This window comes from Schistocerca americana, chromosome X, assembly GCF_021461395.2.
Source record: "Schistocerca americana isolate TAMUIC-IGC-003095 chromosome X, iqSchAmer2.1, whole genome shotgun sequence".
Taxonomy (NCBI): Eukaryota; Metazoa; Arthropoda; class Insecta; order Orthoptera; family Acrididae; genus Schistocerca; species Schistocerca americana.
In genome coordinates this window covers 946,610,634-946,629,259 of record NC_060130.1, presented here as the reverse complement: position 1 = coordinate 946,629,259, position 18,626 = coordinate 946,610,634, and the positions used below count along the sequence as shown (strand labels likewise).

At 43.7% G+C, this 18,626-nt stretch overlaps 1 protein-coding gene across 1 annotated transcript in view; it reads right to left on the bottom strand.

The window, feature by feature from the left end:
- Positions 1-18,626, bottom strand: part of LOC124556419 (dynein axonemal heavy chain 5) — an 876,134-nt gene that overhangs the window by 817,770 nt on the left and 39,738 nt on the right. Inside the window, exon 2 of the mRNA XM_047130377.1 lies at positions 7,594-7,785. Coding sequence (XP_046986333.1) covers positions 7,594-7,785 — 192 coding nt within the window. The remainder of the gene's footprint in view (positions 1-7,593; positions 7,786-18,626) is intronic.

The following is an 18,626-nucleotide window of genomic DNA, read 5'->3' as shown; positions in this document are numbered from 1 at the left end:
ATAGGCATGCTACTTTCCTAGACTATTATTCTCACATAGAAATTGAACACTTTAAAATGAGCCAGCATTGTGGCTACAGGAGGATATTTGGAAATATGCTGAAAATCATAATTAACGGTTAAATGCTTCAAATACTTTAGTTCTTGTCGGAGTTTTAAGATACTATTCAGATGCTCACCAATTCAGAAGGCATTTTTTTCTTTCCCATTTTCGTTTTAACAGTTTCCTTCTCTCGCAGAGCAGCGGAGCACCTTTCCTTCAACAATGAAGTGATAGTCTTTTGTGCACCATAAAATTTCTGTTTACTACCTGCAAAAAAAAAAAAAAAAAAAAAAAAAAAAAAAAAATAATAATAATAATAATAATAATAAAAAGCAAACTGCCCGCGAAAGCAAAGGTCCCGAGTTCGAGTCTCGGTCGGGCACACGGTTTTAATCTGCCATGAAGTTTCACACTCCGCTGCAGAGTGAAAATCTCATTCTGGAAACATCCCCCAGGCTGTGGCTAAGCCATGTCTCCGCAATATCCTTTCTTTCAGTAGTGCTAGTTCTGCATGGTCGCAGGAGAGCTTCTGTTAAGTTTGGAATGTAGGAGACGAGGTACTGGCAGAAGTAAAGCTCTGAGGACGGGGCGAGAGTCGTGCTTGGGTAGCTCAGTTGGTAGAGCACTTGCCCGCGAAAGGTAAGGTAAACAGATCAAACAGCAACTCTGAAATACAGTACTGTCACTTCAAAATGCCCTGGGCCCCGTACAATCATCACACAAAAACACGTAAACGCTCAACAGAAATACTGAAATAAAACAACTTATTAGTTTCTTTTGCTTTTCAATGAATTTATAGTAACAGTTAACATTAATTCATAGTCTTTACGCAAAGAATTTAGCGGAGGGTACCCTGTCACTTAGATCCGAACGCAAAATAGTATTTAGTGAAAATACTGCTTGGTTTCTGAAATTCAATGCACTGACGATTCCGAAACTGGACACTCTGCAAAACTACTTCACATTCAAGAATGGATCACTGTAATTGGAACACTGAAAATTTTCCAAAGTCTCGCTCTTGCGTATACTGTCTCGGAAACTCGACGGACAAAGGCCAAAACCTACAGATGGATTATCACACCAAATTTTCTCAAAATGCGGTTTAAAAAATTCCGTGAACGATATTTTTAATCTTATATTTTTGTCATTTTACTGTCTAATAGCATCAGGAAACGCATTGCTTCACACTGTATGGTTTATTTCAGTCAATGCTCACAGAATTGTTTAGTTGCACTGGGCTAGGCTGCTTTATCATTATCAAATGCCCATATACACTGAAGCACCAAAGAAATTAGTGTAGGCATGCATAATCAAATACAGAGATATGTAAACAGGCAGCATATGGCGCTGCGGTCGGCAACGCCTACACTATGTGATCAAAAGTATCCGGACACCCCCAAAAACAAACGTTTTTCATATTAGGTGTATTGTGCTGCCACCTACTGCCAGGTACTTCATGTCAGCGACCTCAGTAGTCATTAGACATTGTGAGAGAGCAGAATGGGGCGATCCGCGGAACTCACGGACTTCGAACGTGGTCAAGTGATTGGGTGTCACTTGTGTCATACCTCAGTACACGAGATTTCCACTCTCCTAAACATCCCTAGATCCACTGTTTCTGTTGTGGCGTAACAAGACAGCTACGCCACACTGAAGTAGCCGAAAGGCACGCGTTAATCTCACGTAGGCTAGAGAGAGGTCTGAAACAGGATACGTAATGAATGGTAGCAAGAAAAGTACGTAGCTGCTATAATACTTAACTTTTAATCCATCATTTGTATACAGCATTCCTTGATGATACAAGTGAGACTCCATCTTAAAATGGTTAATGGCGCCTTGCTAGGTCGTAGCCATTGACTTAGCTGAAGGCTATTCTAACTGTCTGCTCGGCTAATGAGCGATGCTTCGTCCGTGTAGTCGCTAGCAATGTCGTCCGTACAACTGGGGTGAGTGCTAGTCCGTATCTCGAGACCTGCCTTGTGGTGGCGCTCGGTCTGCGATCACACAGTGGCGACACGCGGGTCCGACATGTACTAGTGGACCGCGGCCGATTTAAACTACCACCTAGCAAGTGTGGTGTCTGGCGGTGACACCACAGTTTCCGATGTGATAGTGAAGTGGAAACGTGAAGGGACACTTAGAGCACAAAAACGTACAGACCGACCTCGTCTGTTGACTGACAGAGATCGCCGGGAGTTGAGGAGGAGGAGGAGCAGATTAGTGTTTAACGTCCCGTCGACAACGAGGTCATTAGAGACGGAGCGCAAGCTCGGGTGAGAGAAGGATGAAGAAGGAAATCGGCCGTGCCCTTTCAAAGGAACCATCCCGGCATTTGCCTGAAGTGATTTAGGGAAATCACGGAAAACCTAAATCATGATGGCTGGAGACGGGATTGAACCGTCGTCCTCCCGAATGCGAGTCCAGTGTGCTAACCACTGTGCCACCTCGCTCGGTCCGCTGACAGTTGAAGAGGTTCGTAATGTGTAATAGGCAGGCATCTATCCAGACCATCACATAGGAATTCCAAACTGCATCAGGATTCACTGCAAATACTATGACAGTTAGGGGAGGTGAGAAAACTTGGATTTCATGATCGAGCGGCTGCTCGTAGGCCACACATCACGCCGGTAAATGTCAAACGATGCCCCGCTTGGTGTAAAGAGCGTAAACATTGGACGATTGAACAGTGGAAAAACGTTGTATGGAGTGACGAATTGCGGTACACAATGTGGCGATTCGATGGTAGGGTGTGGCTGTGACGAATGCCGGGTAAACGTCATCTGCCATCGTATGTAGTGCCAATTGTAAAATTCGGAGGCATTGGTGTTATGGTGTGGTCGTGTTTTTCATTGAGGGAGCTTGCACCCCTTGTTTTGCGTGGCACTATCACAGCACAGGCCTACTTTGGTGTTTTAAGCTTCTTCTTGCTTGCCACTGTTGAAGAGCAATTCGGGGATGGCGATTGCATCTTTCAACACTATCAAGTACCTGTTCATAGTGCACGGACTGTGGCGGAGTGGTTACACGACAATAAAATCCCTGTAATGGACTGGCCTGCACAGCTTCCTGACCTGAATCCTATAGAATACCTTTGGGATGTTTTGGAACGCCGACTTCGTTCCAGGCCTCACCGATCGACATCGATACCTCTCCTCAGTGCAGCATTCCGTGAAGTATGGGCTGCCATTCGCTACGAAACCTTCCAGCACCTGATTGAACGTATGTCTACGAGAGTGGAAGCTGTCGTCAAGGCTAAGGGTGGGCCAACACCATATTGAATTCCAGCATTATCGATGGAGGGCGCCGCGAACGTGTAACTCATTTTGAGCCAGGTGTTCGGATACTTTTGATCACACAGTGTATAGAACAGAAGTTCAAAAAGGTTCAAATGGCTCTGAGCACTACGGGGCTTAACTTCTCAAGTCATCAGTCCCCTAGAACGTAGAACTACTTAAACGTAACATATCTAAAAACATCACACACATCCATGCCCGAGGCAGGATTCGAACCTGCGACCGTAGCGGTCGCGCGGTTCCAGACTGTAGTGCCTAGAACAAGACAAGTGCCTGAGGCAGTTGTTAGATCGGTTACTGCTGCTACAATGGCAGGTTATCAAGATTTAAGTGAGTTTGAATGTGGTGTTAAATTCGGCGCACAAGCGATGGGGGACAGCATCTCTGAGGTAGCGATGAAGTGGGGATATTCCCGTACGAGTATTTCACCAGTGTACCGTGAATATCAAATCTCTGACATCGCTGAGGCTGGAAAAATATCGCGCAGGAACGGGACCAACGACTACTGAAGAGAATCGTTCAACGTGACAGAAGTGCAACCTTTCCGCAAATTGCTGCAGATTTCAGTGCTGGGCCATCTACAAGTGTCAGCGTGCGAACCATTCAACGAAACACCATCGATATGGGCTTTCGGAGCTGAAGGTCCACGACTGCACGACACAATGCTTTACGCCTCGCCTGGTCCCGTCCACATCGACATTGCACTCTTGATGATTAGAAACATGTTACCTAGTCGGTCGAGTGTCGTTTCAAATTGCATCGAGCGGATGGACGTGTACGGGCATGGAGACAACCTCATGAATCCATGGGTCCTACATGTCAGCAGGGGACTGTTGAAGCTGATGGACGTTATGTAACGGTGTGGGGTGTGTGCAGCTGGAGTGACGTGGGACACCTCATACGTCTAGATGACTTTGGCGGGTGACACGTATTAAGCATCTTGTCCTATCATCTGCTTCCATTCAAGTTCATTGTGCATTCCGACAGACTTCGGCAATTCCAACAAGACAATTCAACACCTCACACGTCCCGAATTGCTACAGAATGTCTCCAGGAACACTCTTCTGAGTTTCAACACTTCTGCTGGCCACCAAACTCCCCAGAAATGAACATTATTTAGCATATCTGGGATGCCTTGTAAACTCCATCGAACTCTTACAGATTTGTGGACACCTCTGCAACATTCAAGGTGTCAGTTCCCTCTAGCACTACGTCAGATTTTAGTCGAGTCAATGTCACGTCGTGTTGCGGCACTTCTGCGTGCTCGCTGGGACCATACACGATATTAGGCAGGTGTGCCAGTTTCTTTGGCTCTTCAGTGTATGTTGCTTGGCCGCCGCCTGCATCAAAGCATGCTAAACTCATTATTTCTTTGAGGCTCGTACTTAAGGCCAAACAATATTTATGGGGTATCTATAATGACTAGAAGCTGTTCCAGCCCGAATGGCCGCCCGCGGGCAGGCGAATGCCCACGGGCTGTGGTGAGCGGGGGTTGACAGAGAGATGACATACAGGCAGTCAGGCAGCTGCAGCATAGCGTACGTGACCTTACTGTCCTGGCCTCGTGCCAGTGAGCACGGATGGTCGAGTGATTCACGCACGTGCAGAACGCGTACAATAGTGCTACATGATGGGTAGCCCGTGCTAGTTGCGCGTGCCCGCGAGTGAGCTGCCGGACTCTCCATCGTCCATGACCCACGATGCAGTGTTGGAACAGCCTAGTCGAAACCATTACAGTAACTAATCAATTTCGTGAGCATTGACTGAAATAAAGTCTGTAGTGAGAAGAAATGTGCTCACTGGTGCTCTCAACCAATAACATGGAAATTACGAACAGATTAACAACATAATTCAGGGAATTTCTTACAGCATTTTGAGATCTTTTAATATGATACGCACAGATAGATTTCACGCTTTTTAAAGGGCGTCGTTGCAGCTTTCACCGATCAGTAGCTGTTATATTAAATCAGATCGAAGGTAGTTTCACAGAGCCACTTAGTTCACGAGTACCAATACTGCGCAATACTAAAACACACTAAAGGAGAAAAACTTTGGAAGAATAGTTACAGCCTTTCAGAACTACGAAAGGATTAAGAGAGGGATGCTTCGTATCTCCTACATTGTTTACAATATACATCCACAAAGCCCTAAACCTACAGAGTACGGTCGCAGGTTCGAGTCCTGCCTCGGGCAAGGATGTGTGTGATGTCCTTAGGTTAGTTAGGTTTAAGTAGTTCTAGGGGACTGATGACCTCAGAAGTTAAGTCCCATAGCGCTCAGAGCCATTTGAACCTATAGAGTAGAAAATCTGCCGGAACGGGCATTCAGACAACAAAGGATTAATATTTGTACACCTTCTTGTTATGAGATGACTAGGTAGTGGTGGTCAGTGAAGAAGATGATATCTGCTTTGTGATTAGCAAATTTTTAGAGAAATATGATAAGTGGGTACTGAAAGCAAATTTTCAAAAGACTCAATACCTGTGCAGTGAAGAAAATGTATGTAACATAATAGTACAGCGCCAGCACGTCAAGGCATGTAAAAATTGAAATATTACGGTAGCTTACTATCCGAAGACGGAACAAGTAATTGGGAAACACAGAAATGAGTAGTCCATGGGAAGCAGCACTGTTATTAAACTTCCTGGCAGATTAAAACTGTGTGCCCGACCGAGACTCGAACTCGCGACCTTTGCCTTTCGCGGGCAAGTGCTCTACCATCTGAACTACCGAAGCACGACTCACGCCCAGTACTCACAGATTTACTTCTGCCAGTATCTCGTCTCCTACCTTCCAAACTTTACAGAAGCTCTCCTGCGAACCTTGGAGAACTAGCACTAATGAAAGAAAGGATACTGCGGAGACATGGCTTAGCCACAGCCTGGGGGATGTTTCCAGAATGAGATTTTCACTCTGCAGCGGAGTGTGCGCTGATATGAAACTTCCCGGCAGATTAAAACTGTGTTCCCGACCGAGACTCGAACTCGAGACCTTTGCCTTTCGGGGGCAAGTACTCTACCATCTGAGCTACCGAAGCACGACTCACGCCCGGTACTCACAGCTTTACTTCTGCCAGTATCTCGTCTCCTACCTTCTCATTCTGGAAACATCCCCCAGGCTGTGGCTAAGCCATGTCTCCGCAGTATCCTTTCTTTCAGGAGTGCTAGTTCTGCAAGGTTCGCAGGAGAGCTTCTGTAAAGTTTGGAAGGTAGGAGACGAGGTACTGGCAGAAGTAAAGCTGTGAGTACCGGGCGTGAGTCGTGCTTCAGTAGCTCAGGTGGTGGAGCACTTGCCCGCGAAAGGCAAAGTTCCCGAGTTCGAGTCTCGGTCGGGCACACAGTTTTAATCTGCCAGGAAGTTTCATATCAGCGCACACTCCGCTGCAGAGTGAAATTCTCATTCTAGCACTGTTATTGACTCCTAAAATAAGTTGGGAAGTAAAGAAGACGAGGAAACATAGGAAAACACAAACTGCTGGCGACGGGTATGTGGGATGCGGCGACATCTGCAGGAACCCCACGAGAGAGAGAGAGAGAGAGAGAGAGAGAGAGAGAGAGAGAGATACGTTACAATGTTCCAGAAAATTCTGTTACTATTTGCTTTCCAAATTTGTGTAAAATGAAGAGCTGTAGAATACGCATTATGACATGGAGAAAAGTATTTCTTCACCTATGTCCATATAGGACATTTCCTTCCTCTGTGGGTGAAAGATGTGTCTTGAACGTTTGGTAGCAGATTTTTGTTACATCCTGTTAGAGTAGAAAACATCAAGTAAGTGAGGAAGGCCCTATTATCATTTTCAGGTTTCTGAGTCAGTATAAGGACTGTATGCTGTGCGAAAACTTAAGAACCACACAACAGAATGTTTATTCTGGACAACACCGAGAGCGTCATAGAGAAAAAAGAAAGTATACCGTATTCGTAAGACAGTAATGAGATTCTAGGTGCTGCATTGCAGTAAATTTCTGAAGACGGCAACACATCTACCATTCCGGTATCACTCGTCGATAGCGCCGACTCCATTCGAGCTTCCCTGCCGTAATGGCATCTACTCCTCTTCAAACGTCAGGGAGCCGTGGGTTAAAGCAAAGAATGACGTCGTTTCGTCTGGAAACATGGCCGTTAGCATGAAATCAAACGTCATCCGTGGATGGGTAACGCAGATTTCATGGTGGCCTTGGCTTAGGTAGAAAAATGGATGGTTCAGTTTTGTAATCGCCTTATCCAGAGCAGGTACGAGTGAAAGGTTAGTACTTACCATGTTTCCATCGAAGACGTAGTCCATGAGTTCGGCGCGCGGTAGGCCGGTGCCGTCGATGAGGAGCTGGAAGGTGAACTCGAGCCGCGGGTCCATCTCCCCGCGCCGAGCCTTCCGCTCGCACTCCTCGCGCCGCCTCTGCAACACCCACGCACAGATTATTGGTATTACATATATTATTTTATTGTTAGACTGAGTTCATGGAAAATATTAATAACCCTTTAAAAAGCACTCTGGTTGCTTTAGAGCGCTGCAGTTGGTGAAGAAATACTACCAGCTGGTCATGTGATCCCCGAGAGTTCAGGCGAATCTTGACAGTGAAGCAGTGTGTATGTAGCAACTGATTGTATGGAATGAGCTCAGTAACATGAGTCGACGGAAAGACGTTATACACTACTGGCCATTAAAATTGCTGCACCAAGAAGAAATGCAGATGATAAACGGGTATTTATTGGACAAATATATTAAACTAGAACTGACATGTGGTTAAATTTTCATGCAGTTTGGGTGCATAGATCCTGAGAAATCAGTACCCAGAACAACCACCTCTGGCCGTAGTTACGGCCTTGATACGCCTGGGCATTGAGTCAAACAGACCTTGGATAGAGTGTACAGGTACAGCTGCCCATTCAGCTTCAACACGATACCACAGTTCATCAAGAGTAGGGACTGGCGTATTGTGACGAGTCAGTTGCTCGGCCATCATTGACCAGACGTTTTCAATTGGTGAGAGATCTGAAGAATGTGCTGGCCAGGGCAGCAGTCGAACATTTTCTGTATCCAAAAAGGCCCGTACAGGACCTGCAACATGCAGTCGTGCGTTATCCAGCTGAAATATAGAGTTTTGCAGTGATCGAATGAAGGGTAGAGCCACGAGTCGTAACTCATCAGAAATGTAACATCCACTGTTCAAAGTGCCGTCAAGGCGAACAAGAGGTGACCGAGACGTGTAACCAATGGCACCCCATACCATCACGCCGGATGACACGCCAGTATGGCGATGACGAATACATCCTTCCAATGTGCGTTAACCGCGATGTCGCCCAACACGGATGCGGCCATCATGATACGGTAAACAGGACCTGGATTCATCCGAAAAAATGACGTTTTGCCATTCGTGCACCCAGGTTCGTCGTTGAGTACACCATCGTAGGCGCTCCTGTCTGTGATGCAGCGTCAAGGGTAACCGCCGAACTGTTCGTGCAGATGGTTGTTGTCTTGTAAACGTCCCCATCTGTTGACTCAGGGATCGAGACGTGGCTCCACGATCCGCTACAGCCATGCGGATAAGATGCCTGTCATCTCGACTGCTAGCAATACGAGGCCGTTGGGATCGAGCACGGCGTTCCGTATTACCCTCCTGAACCCACCGATTCCATATCCTGCTAACAGTCATTGGATCTCGACCAATGCGAGCAGCAATGTCGCGATACGATAAACTGCAATCGCTATAGGCTACAATCCGACCTTTATCAAAGTCGGAAACGTGATGGTACGCATTTCTCCTCCTTACACGAGGCATCACAACAACGTTTCACCAGGCAACGCCGGTCAACTACTGTTTGTGTATGATAAATTGGTTGGAAACTTTGCTCATGTCAGCACGTTGTAGGTGTCGCCACCGGCCCCAACCTTAGTGTGAATGCTCTGAAAAGCTAATCATTTGCATATCATAGCATCTTATTCCTGTCGGTTAAATTTCACGTCTGTAGCACGTCATCTTCGTGGTGTAGCAATTTTAATGGCCAGTAGTGTAGAACAGCTCCAATGAGCTTTAGCATAATGAGCTTTAGCATTTGCACGTACGTATTGCCACACTGCTGTTGTCAATTAATGCAGATCCATTTCAAACTATTTACGTGAGAAGCTGACGAAGGGAACTTCATGCAGTGGACATTTTGCCTCGGTAAACACCCAAAAGGCTGTTACTCACAACGTCACATGAGGTTATACGTCTTTAACTAGCCGAGCAATACCGTAACTTGAAGTAGCTGAGTGGAGTCTTGCAGTGAGGCGTGTGAGTCCCGATTTTACCTCTTTTCCACTGAGGTGACAAGAGTCATGGGATTCCTCCTAAAATGAGTCTGACTTTCTTTTTCTCGGCATAGTGCCGCAACTCGGCTTGGCATCGACTCAAGTGGTTGAAAGTCCCGTGGAGAAATATTGAGCCATGCTGTCTCTATAATTGTCCATAATTGCGAAAGTGTTGCCGGTGCAGGATTTTCTGCACGAAATGTCCTCTCGATTACGTCACATAAATGTTCGATGGGATTCATGTCGAGCGATATGAGTGGCCAAAGCATTTGCTCGAACTGTCCAGAATGTTCTTCAAACCAGTCGCGAACATTTGTGGCCCAGTCTCATGGCGCACTGCCACCCATAAAAATTGTACCTTTGTTTGTCTGAAAATGGTCTCCAAGTAGCCGAATATAGGCATTTCTAGTCAATGATCAGTTCTGTTTGATCAGAGGACCCACTCCATTCCATGTAAACACAGCGCACTTCATTATGGAGCCAACACTAAGTTGCACAGTCCCGTGTTAACAAAATGGATTCAAATGGCTCTGAGCACTATGGGACTTAACTTCTAAGGTCAACAGTCCGCTAGAACTTAGAACTGCTTAAACCTAACTAACCTAACGACATCACGCACATCCATGCCCGAGGCAGGATTCGAACCTGCGACCGTAGCGGTCGCGCGGTTTCAGACTGTAGCGCCTAGAACCGTTCGGCCACCCTGGGTCCACGGCATTGTGGGGTCTGCGCCACACTCGAACCCTTCCATCAACTCTTACCAACTGAAATCAGGACTCATTAGCATAGGCCATGGTTTTTCAGTCATCTAGGTTCCAAACGACATGGTCATAAGCCTAGAAGAGGCGTTTTAGACGATGTCGGGGTGTTAGCAAACGTACGTCGGTCGTCTGCTTCCATAACCCATTAACGCCAAATTTCACCGCACTGTCCTAACGGATACGTTCGTCGTACGTCCCACATTGATTTCTGCTGTTATTTCACGTGATGTTGTTTTTTTGTGAGCTCTCACAGCGCTGCGCAAACGCCGCTGCTCTCAGTCGTTAAATGAAGACAGTCGGTCACTGCGTTGTCCGTGGTGAGAGGTAATGCCTGAAATTTGGTATTTTCGGCACACACTTGACACTGTGGATCTCATAATATTGAATTCTCTAACGATTTCTGAAGTGTAATGTCCCATGCATCTAGCTCCAGCTACCAATCACCGTTCAAAGTCTGTTAAATCCCGTCGCACGGCCATAACTACGTTGGAAACCTTTTCACATGAATCATCTGAGTACAAATGACAGCTCCGCCAATGCAACGCCCTTTTATAACTTGTGTACCCGATACTACTGCCATCTGTATATGTGTATATCGCTATACCACAAGTTTTGGCACCTCAGTGTAACGGGAAATGTCTGGGACTATTGCAAGAGTCGGTTCAACGCAGCTATTGACATCCAGGCAGTTGATAATGGATCTACTGAAGCCGCGCGTGATTAGCCGAGCGGTCTCAGGCGCTGCAGTCATGGACTGTGCGGCTGGTTCCGGAGGAGGTTCGAGTTCTCCCTCGAGCATGGGTGTGTGTGTTTGTCCTTAGAATAATTTAGGTTAAGTAGTGTGTAAGCTTAGGGACTGATGACCTTAGCAGTTAAGTCCCATAAGATTTTAAAGAAAAAAAGATCTACCGAATCTAATAATCAGTCAGTGGATTGAGCTGAATATGGCACATCTGAAGAAACTTGTTGACTCTTTTTCTCGACAAATTGAGTCTTAACAAGGCTAAAGGCTGTGTTACATGGTATTAGCATGATGTTTCCTGCGGGTGACTATGTGTCCGGTGAGCTTATTAATGGCAATACTGAACACTACACGAACCACTTGCTTTCTGTTACCATATCTTATCACTCGCGTACATTACAAACAGATGCGTATCGCTTGAAATTCTTTTTTCTCTCTGCAGTAATGTTAGCACGCTGAACGGAACAGTTCACATCTCAGAGAACATCGACAAAAACAAGAAACAAAAATTCGCTGTAGGTAAAAATCTGCATAATGAGTTGGCTGTAAATGGGAAGCAAGTGATAATATTCTGGTCGTAGTTCACCTTACAATTTGTGTCTCAGCTGGAGGACACAGTACTCCGGTGTGGTTCAAATGGTTCAAATCGCTCTGAGCACTATGGGACTTAACATCTGTGGTCATCAGTCCCCTAGAACTTAGAACTACTTAAACCTAACTAACCTAAGGACATCACACACATCCATGCCCGAGGCAGGATTCGAACCTGCGACCGGAGCGGTCACGCGGTTCCAGACTGAAGCGCCTTTAACCGCACGGCCTCTGGTGTGGTGAAACTGCGTAGCGAGGAGGTAGGTTTCTCGTTAAATAAAGCTTGTCGCTTTTTCACTATACACTTCAGGCCTACCCCAGCAGATGTCCTTTAATGACGTGCCTCTGGGCGTTCTGCCGAGTTGTTTCTACCTTATCAACCATTCTACTTAGAGTCCAGGCAGCGAGTGCACAAACAGCAAAACTCGCAGCACCTGAAGATGATGACTGGGTCGGTCGTCGAAGTACTGTGTATAAGATGGAAACAACTACTCGGCACAGCGCCCGGAAGCACACTATTAAGCAGTCGCTGTGAGAAAACCTGAGAGATCACTGATGACCTCTAATTCCTATATGGTACTCCCCGACCTCAGCTAAAATGGAAAACCTCACAACATTGATCAACATCTGCGGCAGGAACATTAGTAACCTACGGAGAGACAGTGGCGAAGCGTGGCATTTTCTGTAGGGTAGGCTGAGAGTTACGGGTTCTGAAAAAAGAAAAAATCTTAAAACAAAAATTTGTAAAACAGAAACACTGCAAAAGTAACTTAGCTACGTATTTCTACTAAGATTGAAACTACTACAGAAATTCTTATAAATAAATGGGAAATACTGAAGAATGGGATACAATCCATCGGTTTTTGAAAACTAACGCCACAAATTGCCACAGATAATGTACTGCAAAGATACAGATGAATGTTGACAAACAAAGGAATGTAACATAGAGAAATCAGATAATGGACACATTCCACGTATATCCATATTTCGAAAGTAATGTTAAATATATCGCTTTTTTCACAACAGAAAGTCTTAGTACACTATTCTTTAGTTGATCTGTATGAGCCAACCGAAAAATAGGATAATATTTCTAGAAAGAAAGCGATATATGCAACATTGGTATGGAAATTTTAGTTGACATATATAAGTTGGAGGCTGCACTTCTGCTCACCTACATAGGTATCAACTGAAGAATAGAATACTAGTACTACCGAAGGCGAAAAAAGGCAATAAACGTAAGATTTATATCCTGTATTTCAGTTTACCTTATAGGATACTAGCAGTAGCGAAGGTGAAAAATGAAACAAACGTAGAATTTGTATCCCGTACTTCAGTTGCACTATACAGGTCAACTGCAGAATAGGATACTGGTCATAGCGAAGGAGAAAAAAAGCGACAAACGCAAAATTTTTAACCTGTACTTCAACTGACCTATTAGGTCAACAGAAGAATAGGATACAACTTTCGCAGTTCAACTGAGGTACAAGATGTATGTTAACTCTTTTTACTTTCTCTAGTATTAGTATCCTATTCTTCAGTTGACCCACATAGTATAGGTACGAATCAGTTGCAGAGGAAACAGCAATTGGAATAACTCACTATCAAATGTATAATTCAAAATTTGTACACAAATGATTTAAAATTACCATAAGCAACGAAAAGCATACGCAATATCTATCTCTTAACAACACGTTCATTTCTTTTTGTTTACGATTATGACGCTTTGCTACAGAAGATAACCGATTTATTATCTACTTCTCGAAAATAAACAGACTAATTCTATTACTAAAATAATGACGTTATTTGTCAAAACCGACGAGTTGTATCCGATTTTTCAGTTGAACCATGCATAAAAATATTAAACACCTACAAATTAATAAAAGTATAACACATAGTAACTCACCGTTACATCTTTTTATAAATTAATTCGATCCTCCTGTCCTTTTTCTGGGCGAAACTTAGATAACACGAGATATTAACTCTGCAATTTGGTTGAAGATTTCATAGTTCCCTTCTCTGTAACCAAAATCGCCAAGTTCGACAGTATGTCATTGTGGTGCGAAAGTAGGTATTAACGCGTTTTAAGTTACTTATGCTTCTTTTGCAAGACGCAGTGGCTGTTGGAATAGTAGGAACCAACGACAGTAATTTCACATTCAGGGAACTTTTTTTTTTTTTAATCCAATGTTTACAATGTATTTAAGGAGGTCCAGAGGCTTTAGACGTTTATTCTCACTGCTAAACGGAAGTTCTCCTATCACTGTCAAAGAAAGGATATATTTCAAATAGTTTTTTAACTTCACGTATCGGGAAATTATTTGGCCTTCGGTAAACCTACAACTTTTTCTCATTTACAGGTTCTGTAAAACCTGTTTCAGCAATGACTTGGAATATAGTTTCCATCTTTACTACTACTGCATTAATTATTTCTAATGTTAGCCTCTCAATTTCTGAATACTTGCCTCTGTTTCGTCAAAATTGATTTGAGATACTCCTGCTGAAATTATAAGGCTCTTAGCTTCCACTAGCATTTCAGAATAATTTCCTCAATTCCTAGTCTTTCAACAGTCTTAATGCAGTTTTCAGTTTCGAGTTTATAGTGTCTTACGCCCACAGCTTTACTCTGTAAGATGTGAAACAAGATACTTGTATGTTGAAAAATCGAATTGCTCAGTTGTAGTAGAAAAAAGTCTGATCATTCACAATACTATTTAGCCCAATTGCTTGATGTAAAGAACTATCATCCCACTCTTCACTGTCTATCACATCATTAAATGTTGTTCTCATACCTGCACAGTGAAGAATAATGGTTTCTACAGCGCGTGGATGAATATTTCACCTTGTTTCTCACGAACTTCGTAGTTTAAATCCTCTTTCCCTCAGAAGTTCGCTTTTTTACTGAAATGGGTAAAAAAAAAATGCTTGAAATCCTGATGGATTTGACACAAAAATTTTTACTTGAGTGATTTTTTTTTGCAAGCATAGACGACTAGGTTCAACTGATTTGCCTAGCATTGGATAAAGAGAGCATGATGATATGCTGGTTTTAGACTAGAATGGACACCACAATTTTTCCCTGCCATTGCACTACAGCCATCGTGTGTTTGCGCCAGTAATTTGTTTTTATCAATATACCAACTGCTTAGCAGTTGCAACGAAACAGTGGCTATGCCTTATGCACAACGGTCTTCGGATACCTCATACAGTCCTACGAATCTGTCTTTAACCTCTCCTGATTCGTTATTTACAAAACGAAAAATTATAAAATTAAAGCAATAACAGCCCTCGGACGCAAAAATGAAGTCTTTTGACCTATATTTCGGCAACTACTAAGAGTGCCTTCATCAGAAGTAAAACGTTCACACTGGCCTATAAAATTAAGTATAAAATTTTTTTCACATGTAAGTAATGTAATGGGTAGAGAAGGGGGGGGGGGTTGTTTGGGGAAGGAGACCAGACAGCGAGGTCATCGGTCTTATCGGATTACGGAAGGAAGGGGAAGGAAGTCGGCCGTGCCCTTTCAAAGGAACCATCCCGGCATTTGCCTGGAGCGATTCAGGGAAATCACGGAAAACCTAAATCAGGATGGCCGGACGCGGGATTGAACCGTCGTCCTCCCGAATGCGAGTCCAGTTTCTAACCACTGCGCCACCTCGCTCGGTCACATGTAAGTACTGACTAGCAAAACAAAAAAGAAACAGTACTTACCTGTCTCGTATAAAACAAATATCAAGCGATAAAGCTTTAGTCACAAATTTTTTAAAATAGAAAACGTAGAAGGCAAGCCACTATGGGCTGCTCACACATGTCGAGCTACGGTAGCATCTGACTGAGGTGCCCGCGATGAATGAAGAGAATTATTTCGACTACCTGGTTTTTAGCACGGCCAAAAGTTTGCTCTTCGAGGTCATGACCAATCTGGGCTGTCAGTAAATAAAGAAAATTATTGATACTATTGGATTTCTAGGCAGAAGAACCATACATGAAAGATCATTTAGCATCCGATCTAGTATTTAAAGACACTTTCTCTGACGCACAGAATACGTTAATAGCTTGTATTTCGGATGTTGTTAAAGAGCAAATTTCAATTGAACTCAGAAATAGTCCTTTTATATCAGCACAAGCCGACGAAACAACGGATGTCGCTACTAGAAGTCAAATGAGTATAGTTTTTCGTAAGGTTTTGAACATTGCTCCGTTGCCAGTGACCATTTACAAAGTAAAATTAAAGCAATAACAGCCCTCGGTCGCAAAAATGAAGTCTTTTGACCCATATTTCGGAAACTACTAAGAGTGCCTTCATCAGAAGCAAAACGTTCACACAGGCTTATAAAATTTATTACAAAATTTTTGGAAAAAGAAATTTTTGTGTGTAAGTACTGACTAGCAGTACAAAAAAGAAACAGTACTTATATGTCGCGTATAAAATCAATATCAAGTGATAAAGCTTTAGTCACAAAATTTTTAAAATAGGAAACATAGAAGGCAAGCCACTATGGATTGCTCACACATGTCGGGCTACGGTAGAATGAAACTTCCTGGCAGATTAAAACTGTGTGCCGGACCGAGACTCGAACTCGGTACCTTTGCCTTTCGCGGGCAAGTGCTCTACCAACTTTTTTTTTTTTTTAATCTGATTTTGTTCGTTATAGTTCGTTGCATTTGTTCGTGGCGGACGTCCCCTGACGCCCGTTGAAGTTCGTTATTGGGCCATTCACTCAGTTTTTTTATTACAGAGGGTAGCTGACCCTCTGACCGAACCCGCTGAGCTACCGTGCCGGCTACCAACTGAGCTACCCAAGCACGGCTCACGCCCCGTCCTTACAGCTTTACTTCTGCCAGTACCTCGTCTCCTACCTTCCAAACTTAACAGAAGCTCTCCTGCGAACCTTGCAGAACTAGCACTCCTGAAAGAAAGGATATTGCGGAGACATGGCTTAGCCACAGCCTGGGGGATGTTTCCAGAATGAGATTTTCACTCTGCAGCGGAGTGTGCGCTGATATGAAACTTCCTGGAAGATTAAAACGGTGTGCCGGACCGAGACTCGAACTCGGGACCTAGTACAACTGAGGCGCCGGCGTTGGCAATTGTGGGCAGGGGAACATTACACCAAGAGTGCCATCTAGTAACCGCAAATACAAAGAGGCTACTTAGCATTCAAAATATAGGCAGACAAATATTATGATGGACATTATTTAATACATGATGTAAGAGGCAATATTTTATCTGACAGCAGCAGACATGGCAACAATTTGTGTACATAGGAGCTTAGAAGTACGGTTTAAAGGCTGAAAACGCCATTACAGAATTAAAAAGGGAGCTGAATAACTCAGCGAGAAGAAAAATGGTATAACATGAAATTTAGTTAATATGAACCATTTAATGAGCAAAAAATTATGAACCTACTTAGATGGGAAAAATATTTCGATAAGTGCACGAGGGATCACGAAATCAAATATCAAGTAAAGGCTTTATAAAGTTGAAAAAGCATTTATTACGTAATTTTAGCTGCTCATTAAGAATGAAGCCACCATTTCGAGAAAGATGTTTAAAAATTTCTAATTCTTCGAGGACATCTAATCTACGCCCTTTCTTCTCAGTGTGCAAAATGTTGATATCGTGAACAGCTTTAGTCGCGTGACTTGTAATCAGAATGTGGTCGGCAAAAGACGAATTCTGGGTGCCAGTACCATTTTTTATTAAAAGGTGTTATTTGTATCTGACTGTAGAGGCACGTCCTGTTTGTCCTATGTAATAAGAAGAGCAAGTGTCACAAAGAATCTTATAGGCACCAGAGTATTTCAAAGGGGAACGGGTCGATTTCAAATTATGAATAAAAATTTTTTCAAACTATTATTGGTTGAAAAGGCGACATTACAGTTGTATTTATTACGGAGAAGGACACATCCGAGAAACAATAGATCGATTCACATTAAGCCATCGGACCACATCAGTTTGCAACTGTACTCCTTTCAGAGTATGCTGATACAATAGCTCCATATTTAACAACTATAGACAACCACTCGCTCACAGAAAGATCCGTACGTAAAGACTGGAAAACTGCTCAAGTCACACCAGTACCCAAAAAGAGAAGTAGGAGTAATCCGCTGAATTACAGGTCCATGTCACTAACGTCGATTTGCAGTAGGGTTTTGGAACATACACTGTTCGAACATTATGAAGTATATCAAAGAAAACGATTTATTGACAGATAGTCAACACGGATTGAGAAAATATCGTTCTTGTGAAACACAACTAGCTCTTTATACTCATGAAGTAATGAGTGCTATCGACAAGGCATGTCAGATTGATTACATATTTTTAGATTTCCAGAAGATTCTCGACACCGTTCCTCACAAGCGCCTTCTAACCAAACTGCGTGCCTATGAAATGTCGCCTCAGTTGTGCGACTGGATTCGTGATTTCCTGTCAGAAAGGTCACAGTTCGTAGTAATAGACGGAAAGTCATAAAATCATCGAGTAAAACAGCAGTAATAGCCGGCATTCCCCAAGTATGTGTTATATACCCTCTATTGTTCCTGATCTATTTTAACGACATAGGAGACAATCTGAGTAGCCCTGTTAGAATGTTTGCAGATGATGCTGTTATTTACCGTCTGGTAAAGACATCAGATGACCAAATGGAATTGCAAAATGATTTAGAGACGATATCTATATGGTGTCCGCTGGTCGTGGTCTCGCGGTAGCATTCTCGCTTCCCGAGCACGAGGTCCCGGGTTCGATTCCCGGCGGGGTCAGGAATTTTTCCTGCCTCGAGATGACTGGGTGTTGTCTTCATCATCATCACCATTCATCCCCATCACGGTCGGAGGAAGGCAATGGCAAACCACCTCCACTAGTACCTTGCCTAGTAAAGCGGTGCGTGTCTCCCGCATCGTTCCCC